Source organism: Condylura cristata, unplaced genomic scaffold, assembly GCF_000260355.1.
Source record: "Condylura cristata isolate star-nosed mole 26May11 unplaced genomic scaffold, ConCri1.0 scaffold00029, whole genome shotgun sequence".
Classification (NCBI taxonomy): Eukaryota; Metazoa; Chordata; class Mammalia; order Eulipotyphla; family Talpidae; genus Condylura; species Condylura cristata.
The window spans coordinates 8682155-8707016 of NW_004567130.1; the positions used below are offsets into that span (position 1 = coordinate 8682155).

At 52.5% G+C, this 24862-nt stretch overlaps 2 protein-coding genes across 2 annotated transcripts in view; one reads left to right on the forward strand and one right to left on the reverse strand.

The window, feature by feature from the left end:
* The window catches only part of EMID1 (EMI domain containing 1), a gene marked incomplete at its 5' end in the record, with an annotated part of 32929 nt that extends 14173 nt beyond the window's left edge, over positions 1-18756 (forward strand). Inside the window, 12 exons of the mRNA XM_012730832.1 lie at positions 118-179; positions 2214-2334; positions 2579-2629; positions 2710-2799; positions 3511-3657; positions 4822-4911; positions 5055-5107; positions 5560-5622; positions 5728-5772; positions 8773-8817; positions 15303-15393; positions 18623-18756. Coding sequence (XP_012586286.1) covers positions 118-179; positions 2214-2334; positions 2579-2629; positions 2710-2799; positions 3511-3657; positions 4822-4911; positions 5055-5107; positions 5560-5622; positions 5728-5772; positions 8773-8817; positions 15303-15393; positions 18623-18747 — 983 coding nt within the window. The remainder of the gene's footprint in view (positions 1-117; positions 180-2213; positions 2335-2578; positions 2630-2709; positions 2800-3510; positions 3658-4821; positions 4912-5054; positions 5108-5559; positions 5623-5727; positions 5773-8772; positions 8818-15302; positions 15394-18622) is intronic.
* A 1421-nt stretch (positions 18757-20177) lies between these two features.
* The window catches only part of RHBDD3 (rhomboid domain containing 3), a 5831-nt gene continuing 1146 nt past the window's right edge, over positions 20178-24862 (reverse strand). The window contains exons 2-6 of the mRNA XM_004690867.2: positions 23140-23329; positions 22003-22386; positions 20967-21129; positions 20594-20881; positions 20178-20509 (exon numbers count right to left, since the gene is read on the reverse strand). Coding sequence (XP_004690924.1) covers positions 20332-20509; positions 20594-20881; positions 20967-21129; positions 22003-22386; positions 23140-23287 — 1161 coding nt within the window. The 5' untranslated portion in view covers positions 23288-23329 and the 3' untranslated portion in view covers positions 20178-20331. The remainder of the gene's footprint in view (positions 20510-20593; positions 20882-20966; positions 21130-22002; positions 22387-23139; positions 23330-24862) is intronic.

Below are 24862 nucleotides of genomic sequence, written 5' to 3' on the forward strand. Positions count from 1 at the left end.
GGCTAGGGTCACCAGGTCACCAGGCACCTGTGCCTCCCCGCTTCCTGCCTCCAGGCTGGGGAGCTCCGAGGGGAAACCTGGGATTGCTAACCCCACCCTCCTCCCTTCTCCCTGCAGGTTGTCTCAACTGCAGCAAAGTCTTGGAGCTGAATGAGCGGCTGAAGGTGCTGGAAGCCAAGGTGGGTGAGCAGCTGACCCCTCCTCCAGCCTCCCCTCTCCCCACACCTGCACCCACCATGCTCATAGGACAGCTCTGAGCCTTGATTCAACACTCAGGGACAAGCAGCTTCCCTGCCAGGCAGCACCACCCTCCCATTACCTGCCTAGCCTTTTGGGTCTCCGCTGCCATGCCCGTCCCCAGCAAGCCTGGCAGACACAGACAGCCTGGCTTGCTCTTCCTCCCAGAGGCCTGAGATTCCCTCATGTACCCCACCTCACCCCAGGCAGAGATGCATAGATACCCTAGAACTTGTGGGTGGATCCCCTCCTTGCCCCATCACCTTCGTCCTTTGTTCCCTTCTGATAATACTACCTTGCCAGCTTCAAAAACAATATCTACTGCCCATCCCAAATTACATCAAGGTTAAAAGGTTTTTAACAATTAAAAAAATTTAGAAATGGGAGAAACTCAGCACAAGCCGTTCACTCATGATGCCTGTGCCAGTCAGCATGTATGCATCTGTCTTCCAGATTTTCTAAAGGACACATATACATTTCATTTACCTATCTTTTCCTATGTCATTCCCTCCTCTGAGAAACTGTCTTAAGGAAATCAGATGTGGGGAGCTCTATGAAGCTGGCTGCAGCCACTACAGCACGAGTTCAATCCCCAGGCAGGGAGCTGACCCACAAGGCGCAGCAGATCTCTCCCATCTCACCTGCTGCTCCCTCAGTAGTGGATTACAGTCGATCTGCCTGTTCTGTTCCCCACTCTGTCTGGTGAATCCTCTCACCCCGCCCCCCATACACACACACCTCTGGCCTACACTCCAGTTCTCGTATGCACAACTAAATAAATCTTTTGAAACAAGGAAATTAGATGTGAAGTTGTTTATCAAAGTGCTAAACATTAATAGTGAAATTGGAAAACCAGACATAATTGGGAAGCGAGACCGGACAGCCATTAACTACACCTCCATCTTCTAACATGAAAAGATGCTCCAGTGAATCCAGCAGAGAAACTGTTGAGCCAGGTTTTGAGTTTCCCAAAGACCACCAAGGAGCTGATTCCAGTGCAAAGCACATGAGGGTCTTTATTGCAAGCTCGAGCCTGAGCTCTCAACATGCAGCGACGCAGCAGCTAAAGTTGAGAACCCCGAGCTCAGGGAAGGCAGGTTTTTATTACAGAAGAGGGGAGTTTTAGCATAGCAGAGGGGAATTTTTGCTCAGCAGTACCTTGTTGGTGGACATTGAACAAAGTTATCTTGTCTTAACCGGGTTGATCACTACTCGCCCTGCATACCTTAGGACATCTGGCGTTTTCCTGATATGTGCTGGTTACTTGCCTACTTGCTAATTGGCTGTTGCTATGGAATGAGCAAGATTAGGACATTTACAGTTAAACTTGGCCTTGGCGCCTTGTTGATAACCGAATCTTAGGCCTGGCTGGTTCAGAAGCATTCTGAAGCCTGTCATGGCATCAGTTTGGGCTTTCAAGACCAGACCTGACAGTATGTGCTAGAATCCATTTGTAAGGAGTGGGAGCCCCAGAACCCATCACTCTCCCCCAAGCTCCGTCCCAGAAAGAGCCAGCCTGAGGGACAACTCAGTCCCAGGTCTGGGCTGTGGCTGAGTTCCACTTGATCCCCCACAGCCTGTACAGGGGTGCTCTGGCCTCTTCAATCAGCAGCTGGCCGGGGGTGGGGGTGGGGGTGTGAGGTGCCCACCTTCAGAACCTTCCCCACACTGGGCCCAAAAGTGAGTTCTGCATATGTGTCAGAACCTCTCACTCTCCAAACTTCCCTCCAGATTTCCTGGAAAGTCCAGCCACCACCCCCTGGTGCTTCATATTATTTACACAGGACAAAACTCCAAGGCCCGACAAACAACATCACAGAACTCAGGCTGGGGGCAGCGCACTGGCATAGGCTTCTCTCCAGTGACTGTGGCGAACTGTGCAGTTTGAAAGCCACAGTCAGTCTGATGAAATCCTCGGCCCTCAGTTGGCCTGTCTCTGCTGAGACCCAGGCATCTGCCCCCACCTTCCTCCACAGGTGGCAGTGCTCACTGTCCCAGGGCAGGCAGCACCCGTGACCCCAGCTGTTCCAGAGGACCCGGCCTCACTGTGGGGCTCCCCAGCTGCCCAGGGCAGCCCAGGGGGTGGAGGCCTCCAAGGTGAGTGGATTGGGGCAGCCTACTCCTGTGTGGGAATGAGACTGCAGTACCCCCTGCTGTGACCCCCTTGGCCGCCTAGTGGGTCTTGATCTTCCCAGCTCTCCAGAGGGCCTGAGGCATTGGTTTCTAAAAGGCCTGAGCTCTGAAGTCCGGGGAGGACCAGCCAGTTTTGTCCCCCTGGGGAACGAGGTAGGGGGAGGGCAGGGATGCTGGATGACACTGCCCATCTACCACCCCACTGCAGGACTGCCAGGAGCCAGAGAGAACACCAGGGCCCCACTGCTCCCTCGTGATGGTAGGTACTGGCTAGGCCCAGGCCCAGGAACTGGCAGGAGCAACTCTGGAGCTGCCTAACTGATGAATTTTCTCTCCTAGATCAAGTTGGTATCCAGGGGCTTCCTGGGCCCTCTGGCCCCAAGGGAGACACTGGCAGCCGGGGCCCCATGGGGATAAGAGGCCCACCAGGTGAGTGTCCATAGCACTGGGCCCACCTCCCTGACCAGCACCCCAGGTGGACCCAGGGCGGGATCTTCCTTCCTCCGTCCTGACCTAGTGAGACGTGACCCAGGCCACTTCCACCTGGCTGTCTCTCAGCTCCCCCATCTCTCTACTCATACCTGGGCTCTCCAAAACTCTTTTGCATTCATTTGGCCCATGCTCCCAGCAGGCACTGAGCTGGGTACCAGGGTGGGGGGTGGGGTCAGACCATCCCTGCCCTTCTGGAGCTCCTGGGGCAGAGAAAGGGGAGAAACAGCAGCATCTAGCTCATGTGAGCAGAGTTCTTATTAGGAATGGAGCCCCTAGGAAGGAATCCCAGACCAAGTCTGAATGGGATAGAGGTGGGAAGGGCTTCCCAGCAGGCATGACATCTCAGGGCTCCATCTTAAGAGGCCTAAAAATGGGTCAAACTATACCCTAGGCAGAACAAAGAGGGGGCTGGTAGGGAAGCTACTTGAGCAAAAGCCTGGAAGGGAAAAAAGAATATTCTGGAAATCACTACTGAGCGTCTACTGTATACCAAATGACCAGCATCCTAAGCCTGAGATAGTCAGGGAGGTCAGAGCCAGGACCTACCCAGGCCTGTGAGTCCAGAGCCCACACTTGTACCTGCTGCCCTTGAAGGTCACCTGGACTTCCCTGCCCTGTGTAACCACCAACCCCCTGGTTTAATTGCAGGTCCACAAGGCCCCCCAGGAAATCCTGGCCAGGCTGGAGCTGTGGGCACCCCTGGAGAGAGGGGCCCTCCAGGCCCACCAGGGCCTCCTGGCCCCCCAGGACCTCCTGCCCCTGCTGGACCACCTCATACCCAGATCACCCAGCATGGTGAGTTCCTTGGGGTCCCAGCTGGTGAATGTGGGAGTGGGGTGAGGCTGGCGTAACTGTCACTACAGTGCCTTCCTGTTATCAGGCTCCTTTGTGAACCAGACTTGCTCACATGCCACCCAGCCCTCCAGGGGGCACTGTGTTCTTCCTCTGTTCACAGATGAAAACAGGACCAGAGAGGGTGGTCATATAACCGGGGCATAAGGGCCAGCTTCTTTCCTTTTTATTTTTTTTTTAATAAATATTTCTTTTATATATTTATGCATACAAGAACTTGTAGTACAGGCCAGAAGGTCAGAGGTGTGTGTGTGGGGGGGGGCAGGTAAGAGGATTCACCAGAGACAGTGGGGAGCAAAACAGGCAGGCCCACTGAAATACACTGCAGAGGGGGGCAGGGGGCAGCGAGACAGGAGAGGTCAGCTGTGCCATGTGGGTCAGCTCCCTGGCCAGGGATTGAACATGCCACAGTGGCTGGTGATAGCTTCATAGCACTGAAACTTAAGCCCTGTGCCACCAGGGAGCATAGGGGGCCAACGTCTAACCCAGGTGGCCTCCAGAGCCTGTTCTCTGAATCACTGCGAGTGGGTCCTCCTGTCAAACCTTGGAGCTGGCCAGGATCCAGCCCTCAGAGTGTCAAGAAGCTCAAAAGCCCGGCAGCAGGAAGCCAGCCATGAGCTCTCAAGGCCATGGCCCCTCCCCTGGTTCAGAGAGGCCCCAGAGGCCCATATACCTCCTTCACCTCCACCTCGCCTGATCTACCCATGTGAGCTAGGGGTCAGACCCCCCTGCCTCAGTCTCCTTTGTACAATGGGGATGGTGACAGCACCCAGAACTCTGTGATGCCCATCCATAAAAGCCTCGTACAAAGTAGAAAGTTAATAAAGTAGTAGCTTCATTATTATTCCCATTTGACATGTGACAGTAGGCTCAGCCCACTGGACTGTCTTGCTGACTGTCACTAGCTAGACTGTGACAGGGTTAGAACCCAGGTCTCCCTGCTTCCTGGGTGAGTAGCCAACACTCTCCCCCAACACACCCCCTTAGAGCTGGTGCTTAGTGGCCACAGCCACAGGTCAGTCAGAGCTGTCTTGGCAGAGGCAACAGGTAAAGTTGGATCACCCCGTGCCACCCCACCCTGAACTCACTATCTTTCTCCCCCCACAGGGGACCCATTACTGTCTAATACCTTTACTGAGACCAGCAGCCACTGGGCCCAGGGACCTGCTGGGCCTCCAGGTCCCCCAGGGCCTGTAGGTAAGTTGAGTGCAGGTCTGGGGTAAGGGTGGGGTTACTAGGACAGTGAATGAAAAGTGCCAAGAACAGTGGAGATTCTTGACCTCGGGAGTGATGGTAGGCTTCCTGGCATTGTCTTCTGTTTCGACCCTGTCTTATTTCAGGTCCCCCCGGACCTCCTGGCCCCATGGGCACCCCTGGGAGTCCTGGACTTGTTGTGAGTAGTTCGCCAAATGTTCTTATTTACCTTTCCAATTCACCCCCCACTCCTGCCCCGACCCTACTATTCCCATCCATGCATCCATGCATCCATCCATCCACCCTTTTATTCATTCATTCATTCAAACATTTCTGGAGCAGTTAATATGCAAACTACTTTCCATAAGTCTTCTCATTCAGTGCCTATAACTAGAAGCAGTATTGTCATCAAGTAAGGCCAAGAAAAGTGGAGATTCTTTCCTAGGGCCATGGCTCACATGTGACAGCTTCCAGATCTTGTGGGGACTCTGACTCCAGGGCCCCAGTTCTGAACTGTGTGAGATGACTCCAGTACGTAGGCATTGGGTAAATGGAAAAGAGCCCAAAGGTCCAGGCCAAGCTGCCCCCACTCAAGTCCTGCCCACTCTACCCTGCCACATCAGAAGGCTGAGGCCCTGTTTTGTTGTTTAGGGACCGCCAGGCCCCAGTGGCCCTAAAGGAATCTCCGGCCACCCAGGAGAGAAGGGTGAGAAAGTGAGTACCAAGGTGCCTGCTTCCGTGGGGAATTCTGGGAAGTCCTAGGGGCCCTGGGTCAGAGCCTCTTCAGCCAACCCCATTACTTTCCTCCCTCCTACACAGGGACTGCGTGGGGAGACTGGGCCTCATGGATCCCCAGGGCAGCGGGTGAGTGAAGCCACCCACCCTGCAAGCCCCCACGATCCCACAGCCCAGCCCCCTGCTCCCCCTCCATCCCTGTGCTCAGCGCCCCCATCCCTCACTCTGGCTGTGTCCTGTGTCTCTTTTCACTTTCCTTCTATATCTGTCTCTGACTCTGTATTTCTCTTTCACTCATTCTCCCCAACTACAATTATAGATTTATTTATTTTTCACTTCAGTTTGGCCAATTTTTGCCACATGTATTTCAAAACTTCATTATTAGGTACATATACATTCAGGATCTTACTGTTTTCTTAGTCCTTTCATGTTTATGACATAAATATCTTTCTCTTTGGTAATACTCCCTACTTTGACATTAAAATAGCTTCTTTAGCTAATGTTTGCATGTCTTTTTCACTCTTTTTACTTTCAATCTGTGTCTTTTTATTTACAGTGTGTCTTTGTAAACAGCATGTACTTGGGTCTTGCTCCCTTTTTTTGTTCAATGGCCTAACTGCTGATTTCATTTACGTGGAATGATATTAGATGTGAATGATAAGTGTAATCACTGCCGTGGCCCAGTTTACGGCCGCCATCTTGCCATGCTATCTGTTGGCCTCTTCTCTTCTACCCCCCTTCTTTTCCTGCCTTCTTTAGATTGAGTAGTTCACAATTCCATTTTATCTCTGCTAATGACTTTTTTTAAAGATTTATTTATTTATGCATACAAGAACTTGGGTGTAAGCCAGAGGTGCAGGGAGTGAGAGAATTCACGCGAGCTAGTGGGAAGCAAAACTGACGGCCTACCAAAACACACTGCTGAGGGAGCAGTGGGTGAGATAGGAGAGGTCTGCTGTGCCCTGTGGGTCACCTCTCTGGCTGGGGACCAAACTAGTGCTGCAGTGGCTAGTGAGAGTTTGTTAGCATTGAGATTTAACTCCTGTGCCACCAGGGAGGTCCCTGCTAATTACTTTTTTTTTAAGTTTTATTTTATAACAGTTTATTTTTACATCATTTTGTACATTTTTTTTCCATCTCAATTGTAATCCCCGCTAATGACTTTTTAGCTATTTCTTCTTGTGCTATTTTTTCATAGTTATTTCATGGATAATAGTATCCTTGACTTCTCACAGTTTACTTGAATTAATATTATACCTCTTCATGTAAAAGCAGGACCATTAAAAGATATATAGCTCACTTATTCCATCCTTGTGCTATTGCTGTCAATGTATTTTATGTCTGTATTTCATAATGACTGCATAATGCATTATTGTTATTACTGCTATCAATAGCCAGTTGATGTTTAAAGTTAAGAAAACAAAAAGAAAATGTCATTTGCATATACTGCTAGTGCTTGTTAGCCTTCCTGTAGCTCCACAACCCTGTCTGGTATCGTTTTCTTTCAGCTTAAAGAACATCTCAGCCTTTCTCATCATGTGGGTCTTCTGACAGCAAATCCTTGCAGCTTTTTTTTAACCTTATTTTTAAGAAGATATTTACACTGATGAAAATGAATGGTTGGCAGTTTTCTCTCTTAGAACTTTAAAGATGTTGTTTTGTGGTCTTCTGACCATTGTACACGTGTGTGTGTGTGTGTGTGTGTGTGTCTTTGGCTTTTAAGACTTTTGCTTTACCTTTGGTTTTCAACAGATTGATTATATGTGGTAGGGTATTATTTTCTTTCTGTTTATCATGCTTTCAGTTCACTGACATTCCTGGGGTTGTAAGATTGCTAAACTTGTTTTTATTGGTCATTTTGGTTTGTTTAATTAATAAAATTCATTTTTTAGAACAGCTTTAGGTTCACAGCAAAATTGAGCAAAAAATACATAGAATTCCCATGTATTCCCTGTCTCTGCACATGCACAGCCTCCCCACTGCTGACATCCGTACCACAGTGGTACAGCTGATACAACAAATGAGGCCCCATTGGCATGTCATTGTCACCCAGATTCCATGACAAATGTATGTTCCCTCTTGGTGTCAAACATTGTAGGGTGGTTGACAAATGTGCCCACCACTGTAGTATTATACACAGTAACTTCACTATCGTAAAACCCTCTGTGCCCTGCCTGCTCGTCCATGCCTCCTCCCTCACCCTGGCAACCACCAGTCTTTTCAATCTCCATGACTTTGCCTTTTCCAGAATGTCACATAATTGAGCTGTAGCTTGCAGCCTTCCGGTTGATTTCTTTCACTTAGCGATGTGAAGTTACGTTCGTTTCCCCTGTCACCTTTCATGACTTGATAGTTTATTTCTGTTGAGTGCTGAATAATTTTTCACTGTCTGAATGTACCACAATGTATTTATCCACTCCCCAGCTGAAAAACATCTTGGTTGGTTGCGCCCCAGTTTTGCTTTCTTTAAAAGATTTATTTTTATTCATTTATGCATAGAAGAACTGTGTAGGGCAGAGGTGTGGGGGGGGAAAAGAATCAACAAAAAAAAGGAAGAACCGAAAAAGGGAAACCAACGAAAACCAACGCCGAACGGAGCAGCAGGCGGGACAGGAGAGGTCTGCAGCGCCATGTGGGTCAGCTCCTGGCCGGGATAGGACTTGGGCTTCAGTGATGCTGAGACTTAGCCCCTGTGCCACCAGGGAGGCCCTAGAAGGGAATGTTTATGCAGTTTTCACCACTCCCACCCCCTTGCTTTCTACTGTTTTCTCTTTTCCAGCTTCTGATCATAACTCCAACCTCTGACACCTTGGGCAAATTTGACCAAAGCGTTCTGTTTAAGGTGTTTTCTTGAGCCTGAGGGGACTGGGGTGTTTTCTCAAAGGAAAGTCCATTAATATATGATTTCACTCAGTTCATTTCCTATCATTCAAAGGTTGAATATCCTCCAGTGTCTGTTCTTTATCACGCTCTGTTCCCTCCGATTTTTGTTTTGATTTGGTATTCTGTCCAATGTTAGTCCAATGCAAGCTACTTCTTTGTCTCTGTCAGTCTCCCAATCTCCTTTCTCTTTCATTCCTTCTCTCTCTCCCTTTATCCCTTTCTCACTTACCCCATCTGTCCTTGCAGGGAGAACCTGGCCCCAAAGGAGACCCTGGTGAAAGGGGCCATTGGGTAAGTTTCAGCCCACACAGATCTCCTCCTGCTCCCTCCTGCCCTGGGCACTCAGATTTTTTTCTCACCAGTAGGCCCTGGGAATGGGGACACCCCATCGGGACCTCCCTTTGCAACCTGGTGTCCCAGGGCCTTAACAATTGCTGCCCTGGCCCCTTCCCAGCCCTGTCCTTCCCAACCAGGCAGGGCCAGCGGACCCCAGGCGCGCTCTCTGTCTTCATCCCTGTCTTGGCCTTTTCCCTCTGGGCCTTGCTAGGTCAGGGTAACACTGCCTGTTCCTCCTGGGCGGTGTGGGCTGACCTGCTTCCATTGCCCCCTCCCAGCAAAGGCTTTGGCTTCTTCTCCCCTAGTTGAAGAAGACAGGGAAGCATGAAACAGTATCCAGTGATGTGTGGATATGTGTCACCTGAGTGGGGTAGGGAGCCTTTGGAAACCCATGATGTGGAGGAAGGGAGGCCTAAAGACAGCAAAGTGCACAGGAGGCCCCTGGTAAAAAGGATCTTAGACAGCACTGTATACACAGGAAAGTCAGGAGGCCTAGAAACTGATGTGTGCATGTGTACATGGTAAAAGAGATCAGGGGACCCAAAAAACTGTAACTAGCTTGCTTTCCACACACAGTCGAGACCCACGAGGCGTGGGAGAAGAGAAACTGTTATGTTCCTGGGAGAAACAGGGAAAATGAGACAAGGCACCACTATACACAGAGGGAGCTCCTGAAGAATCGGAAGGGGGCTAGAAACTCTCACATGCACCGGAGACGCAGAGTAAATGGGAAAGGGAACCTTGAAACCACACCCCTCAAAGTCCCGCAATTGATGTGGTGTCCCGTCAACCTACACAATCATCAGCGATAGCTACAGTGAGTGAATTTTGAGGTCTAGAGATCTATCCACCCAAGGCTCATGTTGTTGAGGACCAGAAGCCCCACAATGCAGGCACCGAAGCTATCACTGACATAGGAGCCATTTGGAAACTGGACAGGATTGGAGTGGACCCCTACAGCACAAACACCTGGGAGGCTCTTTTGGGGGGCTGGTATCATGTCTCCGTCTCGCCGCCCTGCCCTCCTTACCTTACTGCTGTAGTCTTGCTGGGATGCCCTGCTTCCTGGAAGACTCTAGTTAGTGAGGACATGGGAAGCATCCACCATCCCCCTGCCTCTCTGCTCCTGACTGTGGGGTCAGTGATGGATACAGCCGTGGGAGCCCTCCACCCTGCATGAGACCCTCCCCTGTGTATTTCCATGACTTCTGGGGCCCTGCTACCTCTCCAACAAGCCTCTCCTAGCCCCATGCTGCCACCCAGCCCCCGCCAACTCTCCCCCGACTCTTCTGTGGCTCCAGAATAAGCACACTGTCAGCTTGGGCATGAAATGGGGGTCGAGTAAACCCGAGTGGGCCCTCTGCTATCTCTAGTCCCCTTCACTGGCGTCTCCCAGAGACCCTGGGTCTGGAATCACAATCCACCCAGCTCAGGAGAGTTGGGAGAACTAGGTGAAGGCTGGATTAGGCTGAGCAGCCCATCCCTGCTTGGGGATCCTGGCAGGGGAACAGATGCCTGAGCTACCCCAGCTCAGGTCTCAAACTCAGGACCTGTGGAAGGGGCCCCACAGGAGGTAGCAGTGCCCCTATCCATCTGTTGCCTCCCCTCACCCACCTGCACTTCTGTCCCTGCTTGCTGCCTGCCTCAGAGGGGGCCCGTTGGGCTGGGAACTGCATGAGGCTTTGGGGCCAGAAGATCAGCTCTGTCCCTGGCAGTTGGGTGGGGATGAGGTCCCGTGTGGGGAAGGCCCTAGTCCTTCATCAGCCAACTCCCATTCAGCCAGTGGCCCAACTGTGGCTCATCACTGACACTCAGTGGTTATGGGGTTCCACTGCAGGCACTGCACCAGAGCCACTGCTCTGAGCCAGGCCCTCTCGGACAAGATAGACTGAAGCTCCAACTCCTTATTCAAAGAAGAAGAACTAAGACCCATCTCCACAGAGCAGATTGCTGGGAGAGCTGGAGCTCAGTCAAGCTTCTAGCTCTTGGGATCAGAGGATCCAGCTACATTCTCCCCCAAGTGGAGAGTGGACATAGGTATAATTTAGACACAGTCCTCCTCCTGCAGTCATCGCATTGGAGTTGTGGGGGAGGGGTTGGACAGGTGATCAGCAGTGACAGGACTGAGCTCAGCTGGGATGGGGAGGGCTTAGAGTTCTGGAGGAGGAAACCCAGGCTGGGGCAGAAGGGTGCATGGCCCAGGCAAAGGCAATTCAGGCAGAAAGGAAAATTGCTGAGGCAAGAGTGACTTGGAGTTCTGGAAGAACTGCAGATACTTCGGGTGGCAGGATCTGACAGGCGAGGGGTAACGAGGTCACTTTCAGGCCCTGATTAAGGAATTTGAACTTTATTCTATGAACTTGGGGAGTCACCGAAGTATTTATAAGGAGAAGAGTATTCTGGTGAGATTTTTACTTGTGAACGGTCCCTCCATTTGCCCTGTGAAAAAAGGAATTTGCAAAGGGGGAAATAAGGGCGAAGCAAAAGGCAGCATCTAGGCAAGAGGCTTGTGCTCTTCCTAGCCAGGGGCTGCAAGGGCTGGAACTGAAGGGCTGGGGAAGACAGACAGAGGTCAGGGGAACTTGGAGCACCCTGGTGCTTGTTTGGCTGGGGCGGGGTGGGGCAAGAAGTGGAAAGCAACATTTACAGTAGCAAAACTGAGCAGGAGAAGCAGGCAGGCTGAATGTCTAGGAGTGTTGTTCATGGAATGGGGATGCCCAGCAGGCCCTGGGCTCTCGGATTCCAGGGGTAGCGGGCAGGCCAGGCTGGGGTATCATGGGTGCCAACAGCAGGCCACCCAGCTGGGAAGAGGGCCAAATAGCAGATTTTTTTTTTTTTTACAGTTTTTCCTCCAAGCTTTTAGTTTGAAATTTTTTAAATACGCAGGAAAGCTAGTTGAATGAGTAGCTTACTGCCCTTCCTCTGGATTGAGCTGTTCCTACTGGTCTGTCTCATTTGTTCTTTCTCTCTTCATGTATTCATAGGCTTTTTCTTTTCTCTTCTGTTTAACCAAGGTATTTTTTCTTAAGATTTATTTATTTATGCATACAGAATTGGGGTATAGGTCAGAAGTACTAGGGCAGTGAGAGGCTTCACCAGAGACAGAGTGGGGAGCAGAATAGGCAGATTGACTGAAACACACTGCTGAGGGGAGCAGTGGACCGGACAGGCACAGTCTGCTCTGCCATGTGGGTTAGCCCCTAGCTGGGGATTGAACTCATGCTGCAGTGGCTTTGGCTGGCTTTGTAGTGCTGTGCTTTAACCCGTTATGCCACCAGGGAGGGTCCCCCTAAAATGTCTCATAGCTTTTTTTTAATCCAAGATCTATCAAGATTTACACATTGCTTGTCACATGTCTAGCCTCTTTTTTTTTTTTTTTTAAGATTTATTTATTTGTGCATACAGAACTGGGGTACAGGCCAGGGGTGCAGGGGCGGTGAGAGGATTCACCAGAGAAAAAGTGGGGAGCAGAACAGGCAGATCAACGGAGTGCACTGCTGAGGGGAGCAGCGGGCAGGTCAGGAGAGGTCTGCTGTGCCCTGTGGGTCCCCTCAGGGGCAGGCGAGGATCGAACTCATGCAGAATTGGCTTTAGCTCCTTAGTGCTGCGCTCTAACCGACTGCGCCACCAGGGAGGGCCCTGTCTGGCCTCTTTAAATTTAGAACAAGTCTCCTGCCCTTTTCCCTTTTCTCTTGACTTTGTGTTTCTGTAAATGTCCCACCATCGAGATACCTTTGAGAATTTCCTTCTGATTAGACGCAGGTGAAGGAGGCTTGTGAAGTCAACTGGCCTGCTGTCCATGTCAACGGGCTGCACATCATTTGTGCCGGTCATCCAGTTTTAGATCCCGCTCCTGCAATATTTGAAGAGGGATTAATTTGGCTGCAGCCGGATGTGCCCCTGTGGCCCCCAGGCTGCAATGGCCAGTTGGTGACATAAGGGTGTCCCAGTCCATGAGACGTGGACAGGACAGCTTGGTGACCACACAGGCTCACGTCCAACAGACATGTTGGGAGGCCTCTCAGTTGGCTTTTAGATGCTTCTGTGGGAATAACTAGCTACCTTCAAGGGTTGGATTAAAATTGTACCAATAAGGTACAATAACCCCTGGTGGCACAGCGGGTTAAAGCACAGCACTAAGAAGCTTAAGCCACTTCCGCATGAGTTCGATCCCCGCCTGCCCCAGAGGAGATCCACATGGTGAGGCAGACCCCTCCTGACCCGCCCGCTGCTCCCCTCAGCATTGATCTGCCTGTTCATTGATCTGCCTGTTCTGCTCCCCACTCTGTCTCTGGTGAATCCTCTCGCCCTCTGCATCTCTGGCCTGTACCAGTTCTGTTTGAATAAATAAATAAATCTTTTTTTAAAAAATCGTACCAATAAGCATCATCCCTCCACTTAATCTGCACTAGAAAAGGTGCCAAGTGAGACTCTGAGCTGTGTCGGGACTGAAATAGTTCTGTTTGCCATCCTCGTGCTCTGGTGGAATTAAGATATCCACATTCCAGAAATAACTTTCATTCGGTCTAGGAAAGAGGAAGGAGTGAGGGAGTGTGGAGTTTTGGCAAGGCTGTGAAACCTGTGCTGGGGAAGGAAAGGACTGTTGGCGAGGGGCAGCCAGTCCTGATCTCTGACCTGAGCCCTGGGCGGAATTGGCACCACTGAGGGAGTGAGGAGCATGGAGAAGGGGGTACAGTGGGATGAGTTTGTGGACCCTTTGCCACATCCCTAAGGTGGGGGTGTGGCTAGAGATACAGCTTAGAAGAGAGGGCAGGGTCGAGGACCTGGCTATAGGACATGTAAAACATGGATCTGGAGTAGTGAGAGCTAGGGAGAGGTGAGCCCAGAGTGAGACAGACTGGGGAGGGGCAACCAGGCCCAGCCTCAGCTTGCCAACAGTGATACAGTGAAACCTTTCCTAATCTTATTTGTATGCTCATTCTGGGGTGAATGGAAACAATATCAGAAAGTAGCCTGATCCCACTAATAGCAGTTAACTAAGGTGAGACTAATGTAGTATTTAAACAATGTTAAGTAAGCAAGAGTACAGCTGGCCCAGGGATGTGGCAGGAATCACGTAGGTGCTATGAGAACAGCTGGTGTCAGGCAACAGGCTCTGTGGCAGGTTGCAGAGGGGCAGTGCCCCAGTGTATTGCGGTTACCCCGCACCCAGCAGGGATGCAGGGATCTGAGGAGAGCAGTCAGAAGGAATTCTAAGGGACCGGTTGAAGGGGCTGCTTCCTGTGCCTTGACCCCTCCTGCCCTCTCCTGGTCTTGTCCCAGCTGTCCTTGGGCCCTGGGCTGTGGCAGGTGGTGTGGGGCTGCAGGTGCATGTCTAGGGTGGGGCATGGGCTGCCAATAGGCTTTGCAGGGCCCCCTCCCCTAGCCCCTTCACGGCTGCATCTGTCTCTTTCCTCCGCAGGGGGAGGGGTTGCACCAACTACGCGAGGCTTTGAAGATTTTAGCTGAGAGGGTTTTAATCTTGGAAACAATGATTGGGCTCTATGGTGAGTAGAGACAGACGGACAGACAGCCCAGTCCCCATCCAACAGCTTTCCCCAGGCCCTCTGGGGTGGAGCTGCCTGGTCCCAGCCATGAGGCTGGAAGAAGTCCCTGCCCCAAGCAGGTGAGAACCTGAGAAGCCAAGACTTCCCATCCCTCAGTGACTGGTCCCTCTGCCACAGGTGATGGGGGCCCTGGAAACCAGAACCCCTACTTCTGTGGTCACACCCAGATCTCTGGATTTCATGAGTAATGTGGATTCCAGGCCTGCAAGGGAACTAGAAGTGACAATTTTCAAGTTTGGAAGAAATTATGGACAATGGCACCAAACTCCAGACCAGCACGGGATTGTGGGTAACACAGCCAGTGCAGGGGATCATGGGTAAGAAAGTCAGAGCCATGCCCACATAAGGCTTATGGGTAATGGGTCCACAGTGGACTCCAGTGAGGCTTCTGCTCTAAAGAAATCATGACTAACAGATCCAGTTTTCAGACCCACAAGACATGGAGCTAGTCTCCTGAAGTGCAGAGGACTATGGGTGACAGAGCTAGGCTCAGGCCCCAAAGAACTCTGGGTAATAGGCCACCTACCAGTTCTGATCTTCCCTGCCCTATGAGCCTTGAGAGACTCCTGGGCAGGTCCTGCTAGCCCCTAGATGTCTCCCTTGCAGTTGCAGCTCCCTCTCAGGTCCTCCTGCCCTGCCCTGCAAGAGACCCTCTACATAGGCATTTGCCCAACAATTCTTCACCCCTCTGGTCACTTGAAGGGCCAAGGAAGCTGTGTCCCCATGTAGGAGTCTGAGGTCTTGATAGAGACTCACTTCCAGGCACCTGCCCTGAAACTGGTTGGTACCTGGCCCTATACCCTCCCCTTAGCTCCCCGGCCCAGCCCTCGGAGGCCGGACTCGCACCGTCTGCTCTTCTCAATCTCCCATCAGGCTCCTAGCTTACAGAGCTTTCTGCAGCAGCAGGCTCAGCTGGAGCTCCTGGCCAGACGGGTCACCCTGCTGGAAGCCATCATCTGGCCAGGTAATGGCAGGGTGGGCAGGCAGGGGCAGCCCCTTTCAGAAAGGGCCTGGGAAGGGCCTGGGGGTACAGAAGGTGCCTCCCAATGCTGGTCCCAGGCCAGGGACCCCTCCTTCTCAGTCTTTCTGTTTGCCAGTAGATGGTGCCTGGCACAGAGAAGGCTCTGATAACCAGTTCTTGAATGCATGTGCTCCTTTCTGTGCCAGGCACCTTGCTGGCTATATAACCTCCAATAGATAAAGCAGACATAGTCCTAGTCTCATGAAATTTAGAATATGGGGGCTTATGGGAAGCCCTAGATCTGGCCTTTAAGCCCTAAGTGAGACAGGCAGCCCTGGGAGCAGAGACGTGCACCTGACCCAGGTTGGGGGAGACAGGAGGGCATCTCAGGGAAAGCTTCCTGGGGGAAATGTTCTCTAAGTAGACACCTGCAAAGTTAGGGTTAGGGTCAGTGAAGAGGCAGAGGAACAGTCTGGGCAGAGGTCAAAGAGAACCCAAGAGAGTGCATGAGGTTGCTGAGGAATAAGAGCGGGGACTAGAGCATCTAGGCCCACTGGGAGAATGTCCTCAAAGGCAGACGAAGGTCTCCCCCATTAAACTGGAGCCTGTGGCTGGCCCTGGGAAAGGAGGGGTTGGCTGCCCTAGGGCTGGCCCCTTGTCCTCCCCTGCCCAGTAGGAGGCCACACTTTCCCCACCACAGCTGCACCCCCTCCCCCACCAGCCCAGTCCTAGTGCATCCATGCACACAGACCTTGGGCAGCACTTCCAGCTTCATGTCTGTTTTACTGAGGGGAAACTGAGGCCCCACACAGGGATTTGGGCCCAGGCTGGAACCAAGCTGCCTCCCCTCGGCAAAGCTGTAGTGCAGACCTAGCGGCAGGTCTGGGCAGGTCCTGGGGGAGATCCCAAGAGACACTAGTCTGAGGAGCTGCCCAACGAGTGGCATATTCAGTATTCATACCAGAGCACCAAGGAATGTAGGTGAGGAGCAGTCACTTCCCTCTCCGGGGTGCAGAAGGCATCCTAGGTGACGGGACACTGCGAGGATCATGGAAGAGCCCTTCTGCGTCAGGAGCGAGTGGGAAGGGAAACCCTGAGAGTCCTGCATGGGTAAAGGCCCGGAGGCTGGAAGGCACGTGTGTCGTTCACTTCCTAAATTCCTCCCGCCATGCCACGTGGCTTGTCTAACGTACAGAAACACCAGTGACCAGCACCCTGACTGCCTCTCCTCTCATAAGGAAGGGCCAAGGCTCTCGGCACACCTTTTCAGTCGTCCCACCTCTCTCAAGAGGATAGGGGCAGAAGCCAGAAGGGACACATCCCTGGCCTTGGATCTGTGCCCCACCTGCCTTCAGCGGGGTCTGCTTCCGGCCCCCCAAAGAGGAAGTGCCAGTCACCTGGGAAAGCCCCGCAAGCCTGCAGGGATTATAGATCTTTGGGGGGAGAGGAGGGTAGCAAAAAAGGAAATAGAATCTTCCCCACTGGCCCAACATACACAGCAAGTACAAGCTAAAGACCCAGCTGGGGCTCATTGGTCAGTCGATAATGATGATAATATTAATAGTTGTCAAGCCGTCACACATCTGGCCCATCTGGGCTGGGGGATTTACATTGATTATCCCCAGTCCTTACACAAGCTTGTTGGGTGGGCGATGCCAGGACCTTATTTTTAAGGAGGAAGATAGGTTCAGAGGGCTCATGCATGGTTCCCTCAGGGCCAGAGGTATAGCAGCAGTAAGGCCAGGGATCCACCCTAAATTTAGATCTGCCATCTTTAAAGTGATAGCTCTTTCAGCTCTATAAACAAAGGTTCGCCGACACACCTACTCAGCCAGGCATTAAAGTGCCCAGAGAAATCCAGGCCCCAAATCTGATCATGTCTGAACAGTACCCCATGACTGACTTACAAGGGACAGCCCTACTAGGTTGAAAGCACATCAATTCAGAGACCATAATAATCATCAAGCAGTTTCTCCAAAACCACTCTCCACTACTGGTCATCTTAAAAACTTACTGCAAGGGTGTGACACAGTATTATCTTCATGTTCCAGATGAGACTCAGCGGTTCTGACTTGCCTGAGGCCTTGTGACTGGGATATGGGGGGGCCCGCACGTGGCCCTCAGTGATGTTGGAGCTTCTGCTCTATGCCTCCTATGCCCCTACTTCCTGATTTAGGGCAAAGAAATGTCCCTTGATTGACCACACATGTCTGAGCTGTCCTAGGGTCCCAGTTCACAGCCCAGAGGTGCATAGGGGACTATGGCACATAGGGTCAGGGCACTGGACAGCTATGAAAATGAGATCCAGCCTATTCCCCTGGCTGTGCCCTCAGGGGAAGCTGGCACTTTACTGGAGTCTGTACATCCATCCTGTCAATGTGGTTTTGGAGGCTCAGCCAAGACATCCAGTCTGTGGTCACTTCCCTGAACATTCTTCTTCCTCTAGAAAACCCACCCTTCTGACCTGCTGTTTTAACTTTGAGAAGGACTGGAGTAATAGTCATACATAGCTTCTTGGAAGTTTTAATTCAGTTTTGAAGGACGCATAGGAGTTTTCCAGATACAAGAATGCCATTTATTGAGTTTCACCATCGTAGGTCCACTTATTTTCAGGGGCATATCTTACCATAACTTAACTGGAACTAGCTTCAGTAATTACTGGACTTGGCCAGGACCTCAGAGTATGTCTAAGGACTGTGCCCCTGGTTTTAGAGATGAGACAATTGAGGTCCTCACAGAATTCCAGATTGTCCAAAGCTACACAGGTCAGTAGCAGAGCCTGACTTCTAAACCCTTCCGTACCACAGATGGCCTAAGCCAAGGAGAGCAGAAGAAAAATACCTCTCTCCCTCGCCTTAGTTTTTTTTCTGCCTATAAAATGGGAATGTTTCAGGACACACCTCCATCCCAAAATGTGGGAAAGAAAGAAAGAAAGAAAAAAAACACAAACTACTTTTGTGGAACATTCTCTACATTTTACAAACTTCAGAAACATGATGGGTTCATTTATCCCCACTTGGCAGAAAATCATATAGAGGCACTGAGTGCTCTCATTGGGTTGGGGGCTGATAACCTATGGAAGGGAGTACTAACCAGCTTGCAGACACCCGCTTCTTTCTCACAGCTCTGCCACCAGGACTCCAGGGCAGACCCCCACTCCCTAGAGGGCCAAGGGGAGGTGGCCACCACACAGAGACCTCACTAACCCAGTCTCTCTCCTTCCTTCTGGCAGAACCAGAAGGGTCTGGGACAGGCCCTGCCAGCACAGACACTCCCAGCTTCCTGCGGGGCAAGAGGGGAAGACACACAGCCAACTACCGGATCGTGGCCTCCAAGAGCCACCATGAGAGAGGCTGAGAGCGGTGGTGGCCCCTCAGGGTGGGCCAGGCCAAGCTTCCATTTCCAGCCTGAATTTGGCCAGCTGCCTCCCAGGACCGCCCATCTATATTTATTAATCTCCTCAGGGTCCCTTCTGCCATTGAGGCCTGTGGGGTAAACAGGTTGGTTCTGACATCCTGGACACATCTGCACCTGCCTCATATGAGGGTGATCATGGGCTGAAGCATGAGAGGGAGTGGCCCAAGGCCTGGCTTAGGGCTCTGGGCCTGTTTTCCTCTGTGGAATGCAGTGATGCAGGCCTGTAGGGAGAGGGTGGTAGGTGGCAACCTGGTCCTCAAGCACTGAGGGACTCTGCGCCACCACCTTCAGCACATGCAGGGAGAATGACCTCGCCCTTCCCCCAGACAAACTTGGGAGCCTACCTGCACCTTTCTTTTCGTTTTCTGGTGCTGGGTCCCCGACAAGAAGGGGACCCCATCTGAACTGACCTGCAAAGCCTCCTTGCCTCAGTTGTACACCTAGCCCCTAGCCCTTCCCATGTCCTGAGTGGGAGGGGAGGAGCCACCTGCTGCCACACGTGTGTGACAGACAAGGAGATAAACATGTACTGGCCAATAAAGGCCCCGGCCTGTTTCCCACCCAGCCTGGTCTCAGCGTATGCTTAAGTGGGCAGGGCTAGGAGCCCTTTCCTTCCCAGTGGCCTTCAGTGCCCACCTACAAAGCCGTACAATTGGCTGGCCTGCACAGCACGGAGGGAGCCAGGGCTCCAGAGCAGCTGGGGTGTGGGTGAGAACAGAGCTAGACCCCTCCTTGTTGGGTTTCCACCCATGGCAGCTTCTGAGTCCCCTTCCTCAAAGTTGGCGGGGAGCAAGGAGCTGCCAGAAATTGGGATGACATCCCTCTCGCCTATAAAAGCACACAATGGTGTGACTCTCAGGTTTTCTGGTGTGTTTATGGTCCCCGGCTGGAATACAGCCCCACAGATGTCCAGAATGTAGACTGCTCCGGGACATGGAGCTCCCCGCTCCACTCCTCAGAGTCCAGCACCCCGAGCTGTCCTCCCCACCCCCACGCCTTTGCCCTCCTGGCTCAGTCTACCTTCCCTCGAAGGACAGGGGCAGGAACAGAGACGGAGGCCAGGAAGGAGGACCTGCTGTTTCAAAGCTAAGGAAGCCTCTCCCACTCTGCACTCCGAACCATTGCTTCCTGCCCAGGGGCCCAGCAGTGCTGAGAAACAGCAATGAAGGACCCCTGGCGGAGGGTCCAGCCCAGCCAATTCTGCAGGGGAGGGCTCCGCTTTCCGTAGGTAGGTGCAGCGAGTGACACCAAGTCTCTGGACACCAGGAGGCTGCTCTCCTGCAGTCGGTTCACTGTTCACTGCACCTTCATCCCTCTGATGCCAACACAGAAGAGTCAGAGACAACTGCTGCCCCAAAGAAGTCCAGGTCGAAAAGTGAATTGTTTTTTATTAATAGTACCAGAGTGGGATGCTGAAGGATCCTCTCCTGCTCCCTAGGGTGCCCCTGTACCCCATGGGGCCTCTCAGTAGACAGGGCAGGGGCCTGGCTACACACCTGCAGGTCACCTAAAGATCTGCCATTGCTAAGGGGGCTCAGGACCCTCGGGATGGGCAGACCCACCCTTCCCATCAGTCACCAAAGTCTCGACGCCCACCTGCTCCCCAACAAGTAATGTCACAGCGCCTTCCACGCGACCTGTGGCTGCCAGTGCCACCACCGCCTGCTCTGTGGGGAAGCCCATGCGCTCCAGCTGCTGCAGCCTGTGGGATGACACAGGGAAGAAGTATGATGGTTATCTCCAGCCCTCCCCCCAGGGTACCCCACTTCTGTCCACCCCACCTTACCGCAGAGAGGAAACAGAAGACTTAGGCAGCCACAGAGGGCTTTCCAGTCCCTGGGCAGGCCCCTCAAGGAGTGAGGCTTGGATCCCTTCTTGTAGCATCTGTTCATCCAGGGCCGCCCACAGAGGGGATCCTGGGGGGAAGCTGGAGCCAGCCCAGGCGAGGCCTAATTCTGAAGAGCCCTCCCAGGTGTGCTGCACAGGTTCCAGACCTGGTGGGAGTGGGGCTGAGCCTCCAACTTGGGACCAGAGGCTAGGGGAGGCCATGTTAGGAGGTCCAGGGGTAGGAGGCCTAGAGGGGCATAAGCAGAAGATGTGACTGCCGGTCATTGTCCAGCTTCCACCACCCAGGCCAGTGTGCTTGGCATTGCCCTCACCTCTGCGTGGCAGGATGGGTGACAGGCAGCTCAGCCAGGCTTCCTGGGGCGGGAAGGAACCTGAGTGGCCACCATCTGGTCAGGGTCCTGCATACGACGCCTGCCTGTAGCACCTGCAGCCGCTGCTCTGAGGGCTCCAGCCACCAGAAGGCCCCAGCTGCATCTGTCTGCCCAGGACAGGGCGGCTGGTCAAGGAAAACCGAAACCAGCCAGGGTTAACCCACACTGTATGGCTGGCCCGGTGCCAAGCCGAGATGGGCCTTACCTCGTGGCTTCTCACTCTGGTCCTGCAAGAGAAGTGTCATTGCCCTAATCTGCGGCAGCAGAGGCTCAGAGGAAAAGGGACCTGTGTCTGAAGTTACTCAGACAGTAAAGGCTGGAACTGGATGTGCCTCACCCCCAAACCTGTCTTATCCTGTTACATCCCCTGCCCCACTCTTCCCAGAGCCCTGTGAACTGCTCAGGTTCTGTGACTTTGGAACTCCTGGGTGCACTGACACCCCTCCCTAGTGCTGTGCTCCCTGGGCAGCTGTGTCCCCAGGCCTGTGTAAGTCCTGGGAGTCAGCTTGTGCCCACTGTTCTCTCCAACCACACTATTTTCTTCAACAAACACCAAACATCCTGGAGCAAGAGCCAGTGTCACCAGCCCCAAGTACCCCTTTTCGTGCTCGAGGACCCCCAAGCTCACTCTCACCCCTGGCCCTTGTACCCTGTGTGGCCCACTCTCCTTTTTACTTCTCTTTGCCTGAACCCCTCATTCTACATATCTCAGTTTAGACACAACCTCCATTGGGGACATCTAGGTTAGGTGCCTCCTTGGGCCACCTGTGTCCTCCCTGGCTCCCCTTTAATTTGTATGTGGCACCTCCATCAACCCACGTCCCGTTTCCAGCCCAGAGTCAAGCTGCTTCTGGAAGGTGAATGCACAGCTTCCCAGCACTGTTAGGCCTGATCCCCTGATCCACTTCTTCCCTAGGCACCCTGGACTCAGTCATATACCCCATCCACATGGGCCTTGGGCCCAGGCAAAGGATACAGGCCAAGCCAGCAAGGAGGCCACAGAAGAGCTGCAGGAAGGGCGGCTCAGAGCTGAGCAGTGGTGTCAGGGCAAGCAGCAGCCACGGCTGCAGCCTAGGTGGCAGCACCCCATGGGGCTGCCTAGGGTGGTTACTTTGCCCTGCCAACATGGCCAGGTGGACAGGCATGTATCCACAGCCACCAGCTGCGGTGGATGCCCCAATGCCTGCCAGCAGCAGAGCCATCAGCCCAGTGGCTAAGGCGAGCAGGGCAGAGGCATGCAGGAACCTCAGCGTACCCAGGTGACACTCCTGCCGCCAGCCCAGTGTGGGCAGGAGCAGCAGGCTCAGGAGCAGGCCTGGCAGAGCCGTGTGACCCAGCGCATGGGTCAGGAGCCGGTGCACTAGGAAAAAGAAGGGGTTTATGTGCCAGGTTAGTGGCCCTAACCTCCAAGGCCTCTAGATATGCCGGGTTGGGTAATCCCCTCTGCCAGGAAGACCTACTAAGCCAGCATTCCCTCCCAGAAGCCAGACTCGAATCACTGGCAGCACTAGTGGAAAGGACCCAGAGCTTCTAAAATACAGAGGCTACTCTTCTGCTCTCTGAAACAGAATGAGCTGGATCCACCATTCTGCTCAAGAGTAACCAACTACTTAGCAATCACTGTGTCCTATGAAGGTGCTTTGCATACTCACTGACTCCTTTATACCTTGCTGAGAACACAGGTTCTGATAAGATTGCCTGCTTCAATATTAGGGCTACACAGTCCCCCACCTTTTCCCCCAAAGCTGTATGGCCTTGGATGAGGCACTTAACCTCTCTGAGCCTCAAATGATTCCTCAACTTAACTGAGAGCTGCTGTTATTACTGGAAAACAGGTATTCAAACCTCCTCCCTATTCATGTGCTTCGCTGAAAGCCTATTTTAAGGAAAAGCCACCAGACAGGGAAGCCATGTACTCACAGACCACTTCTCTGACCCCTATAATCGGGTCCTTTCCCCTCCCTTCTTGGCTGTGGATGAGTCAGCCATGCACTTTTTTAAGGCCAAACTTCCCTAGGGCACCCTGGGCCCTATTCCTAACTGTTGTGCAGTGGCCACTCCTACCAACTACAGCAAGTCTGCTTCTTCCAAGGCCCATGGGGTCAGCCCTCACCTTGCCAGGGGTCCAGCAGCAGCTCCGGGGTTAGGGCAAGGCTGGGGCCTGCCCCCACCAGCCACAGGCTACTCAGCAGCAGCATCAGGGTTGAAGAGGCAAGAGGCAGTGCTGGGGACAGTCGGCCAGGATGGTCTCTGGCATGCATAGCGTGGCTGAAGGTGGTTATGGGCGGTCCTGGGGCTATGTGCTAGGGATAAAGGGAAACAGTAACAGTTGTCATTGTAGCTTTTTAAAATCTGACTTTCAACTACCCTCCCAACATTTTATAGAGAGAGACGCTGAGCCTGCAGAGGCAGGTCTAGCAGCTGGCCAGATTGCTCAGGCCCTAACTATATTCTTAGCCTTCCCATGCACTTTCTGAGGACAGGCAGGTGCCAGGTCAAAAGGGCTGATTGCTGATAGGTCCTGACTAGGTGCCTAGGCTGGGAGGTACAGAAAGTTGAACTGAGACCTTGGATTCCCAAAAGACAGGGGTGCAACCCCCCAGGGCAAATTCAGAGCCATCTTTAGTTTTCTTCTGTCTCGCTCTTTCTTGGGACTATGGGCCAGCCACCTTCCCCTTTTCTAGATGACCCAGGGGGATGAGGCCCAAGTGCAAGCATATTGGGGAGCTAGAGGGGCATAAAGGTTTAAGAGACAGCAGGAACCCCACACCCTGAGCAGAGTGACCGCCAACTGAGCTACCCCTTCCTGCAGCCCTGACCACAGCATCTCTTGTGGCCCTAGCTCTTTTCACAGGAAGTTTCCACTACCTACTCTTCTTTCTACTGTATTTCCCTAGGCAAGTTTCTCAATTTCTGAGTCTTCATAGTATGTAAAACAGAGGTTAAAAATAGCACAGGAGGGCCCTCTCTGGTGGACAAGGGGTTAAAGCACAGCACAATGAAGCTATCCACAGCCACTGATTTAAGCATGAGTTAAATCCAGGGCCAGAGAGCGGACCCACACATGGCACAGCAGACTGCTCCTGTTTCTCCTCCTGCTCCCCTCAGCAGTGTATTTCAGTCAATCTGTGTTCTGTCTCCAGTGAGTCCTCTCATGCCTACAACACTTCTCCCTGGCAGTGCTCCCCCAATCTACATCCCAGTTCTTCTATGCATAAATAAATCTATAAAACAAGGAAACTTCAGCAGTTGCTCCAGCCTAGCTAGTGCACGCTCTGGTTCTCAAATGTGCTTGTTCCGTTGCCCATAAGACAAGGCTTTTTTCTTCCCCTGTTCTCACACCATGTCCAGCTTCCTCCCAGCCCTTCTGGAATTCCTTCAAGAGTGCAGGCTGGTCAGTTCCTGGACTCCCACTGAGCTGATTTCATAGGGCAGGAAGTAGTGTTCGGACAGCCATGAAGACTGCCTCATCTGCTCCCTAGTCTAGGTGTGAAAACCTACCTATTCTGCAGGATAAGTAGCTTCCTGCAGGAAAATGTTGGAAGCTTCTCTCTCTGCAATATCTTTCCCTCCAATTTCCCCAACAGGTAAACTCCTATTCGCCCTTTAAAACCTACCTCAAATGTCCCCTTCCCTTCCTCCCTCCTGTCCCCCTACATCATGGCTGGTTTCCTTTTTTTTTTTTTTTTTTTTTTTTTTTTTTTTTAGCGTAGTGTGTTCTTGGTCATAGGCAAGTGTTCCGAGCTGGGAAGAAGTCAGGGGACTCTTCACCCTCATTCCAAGTTCCCCAGGGTGCTTCATAAGTATTAGCTAAAGCCCACTACCTTGGCTCCAGG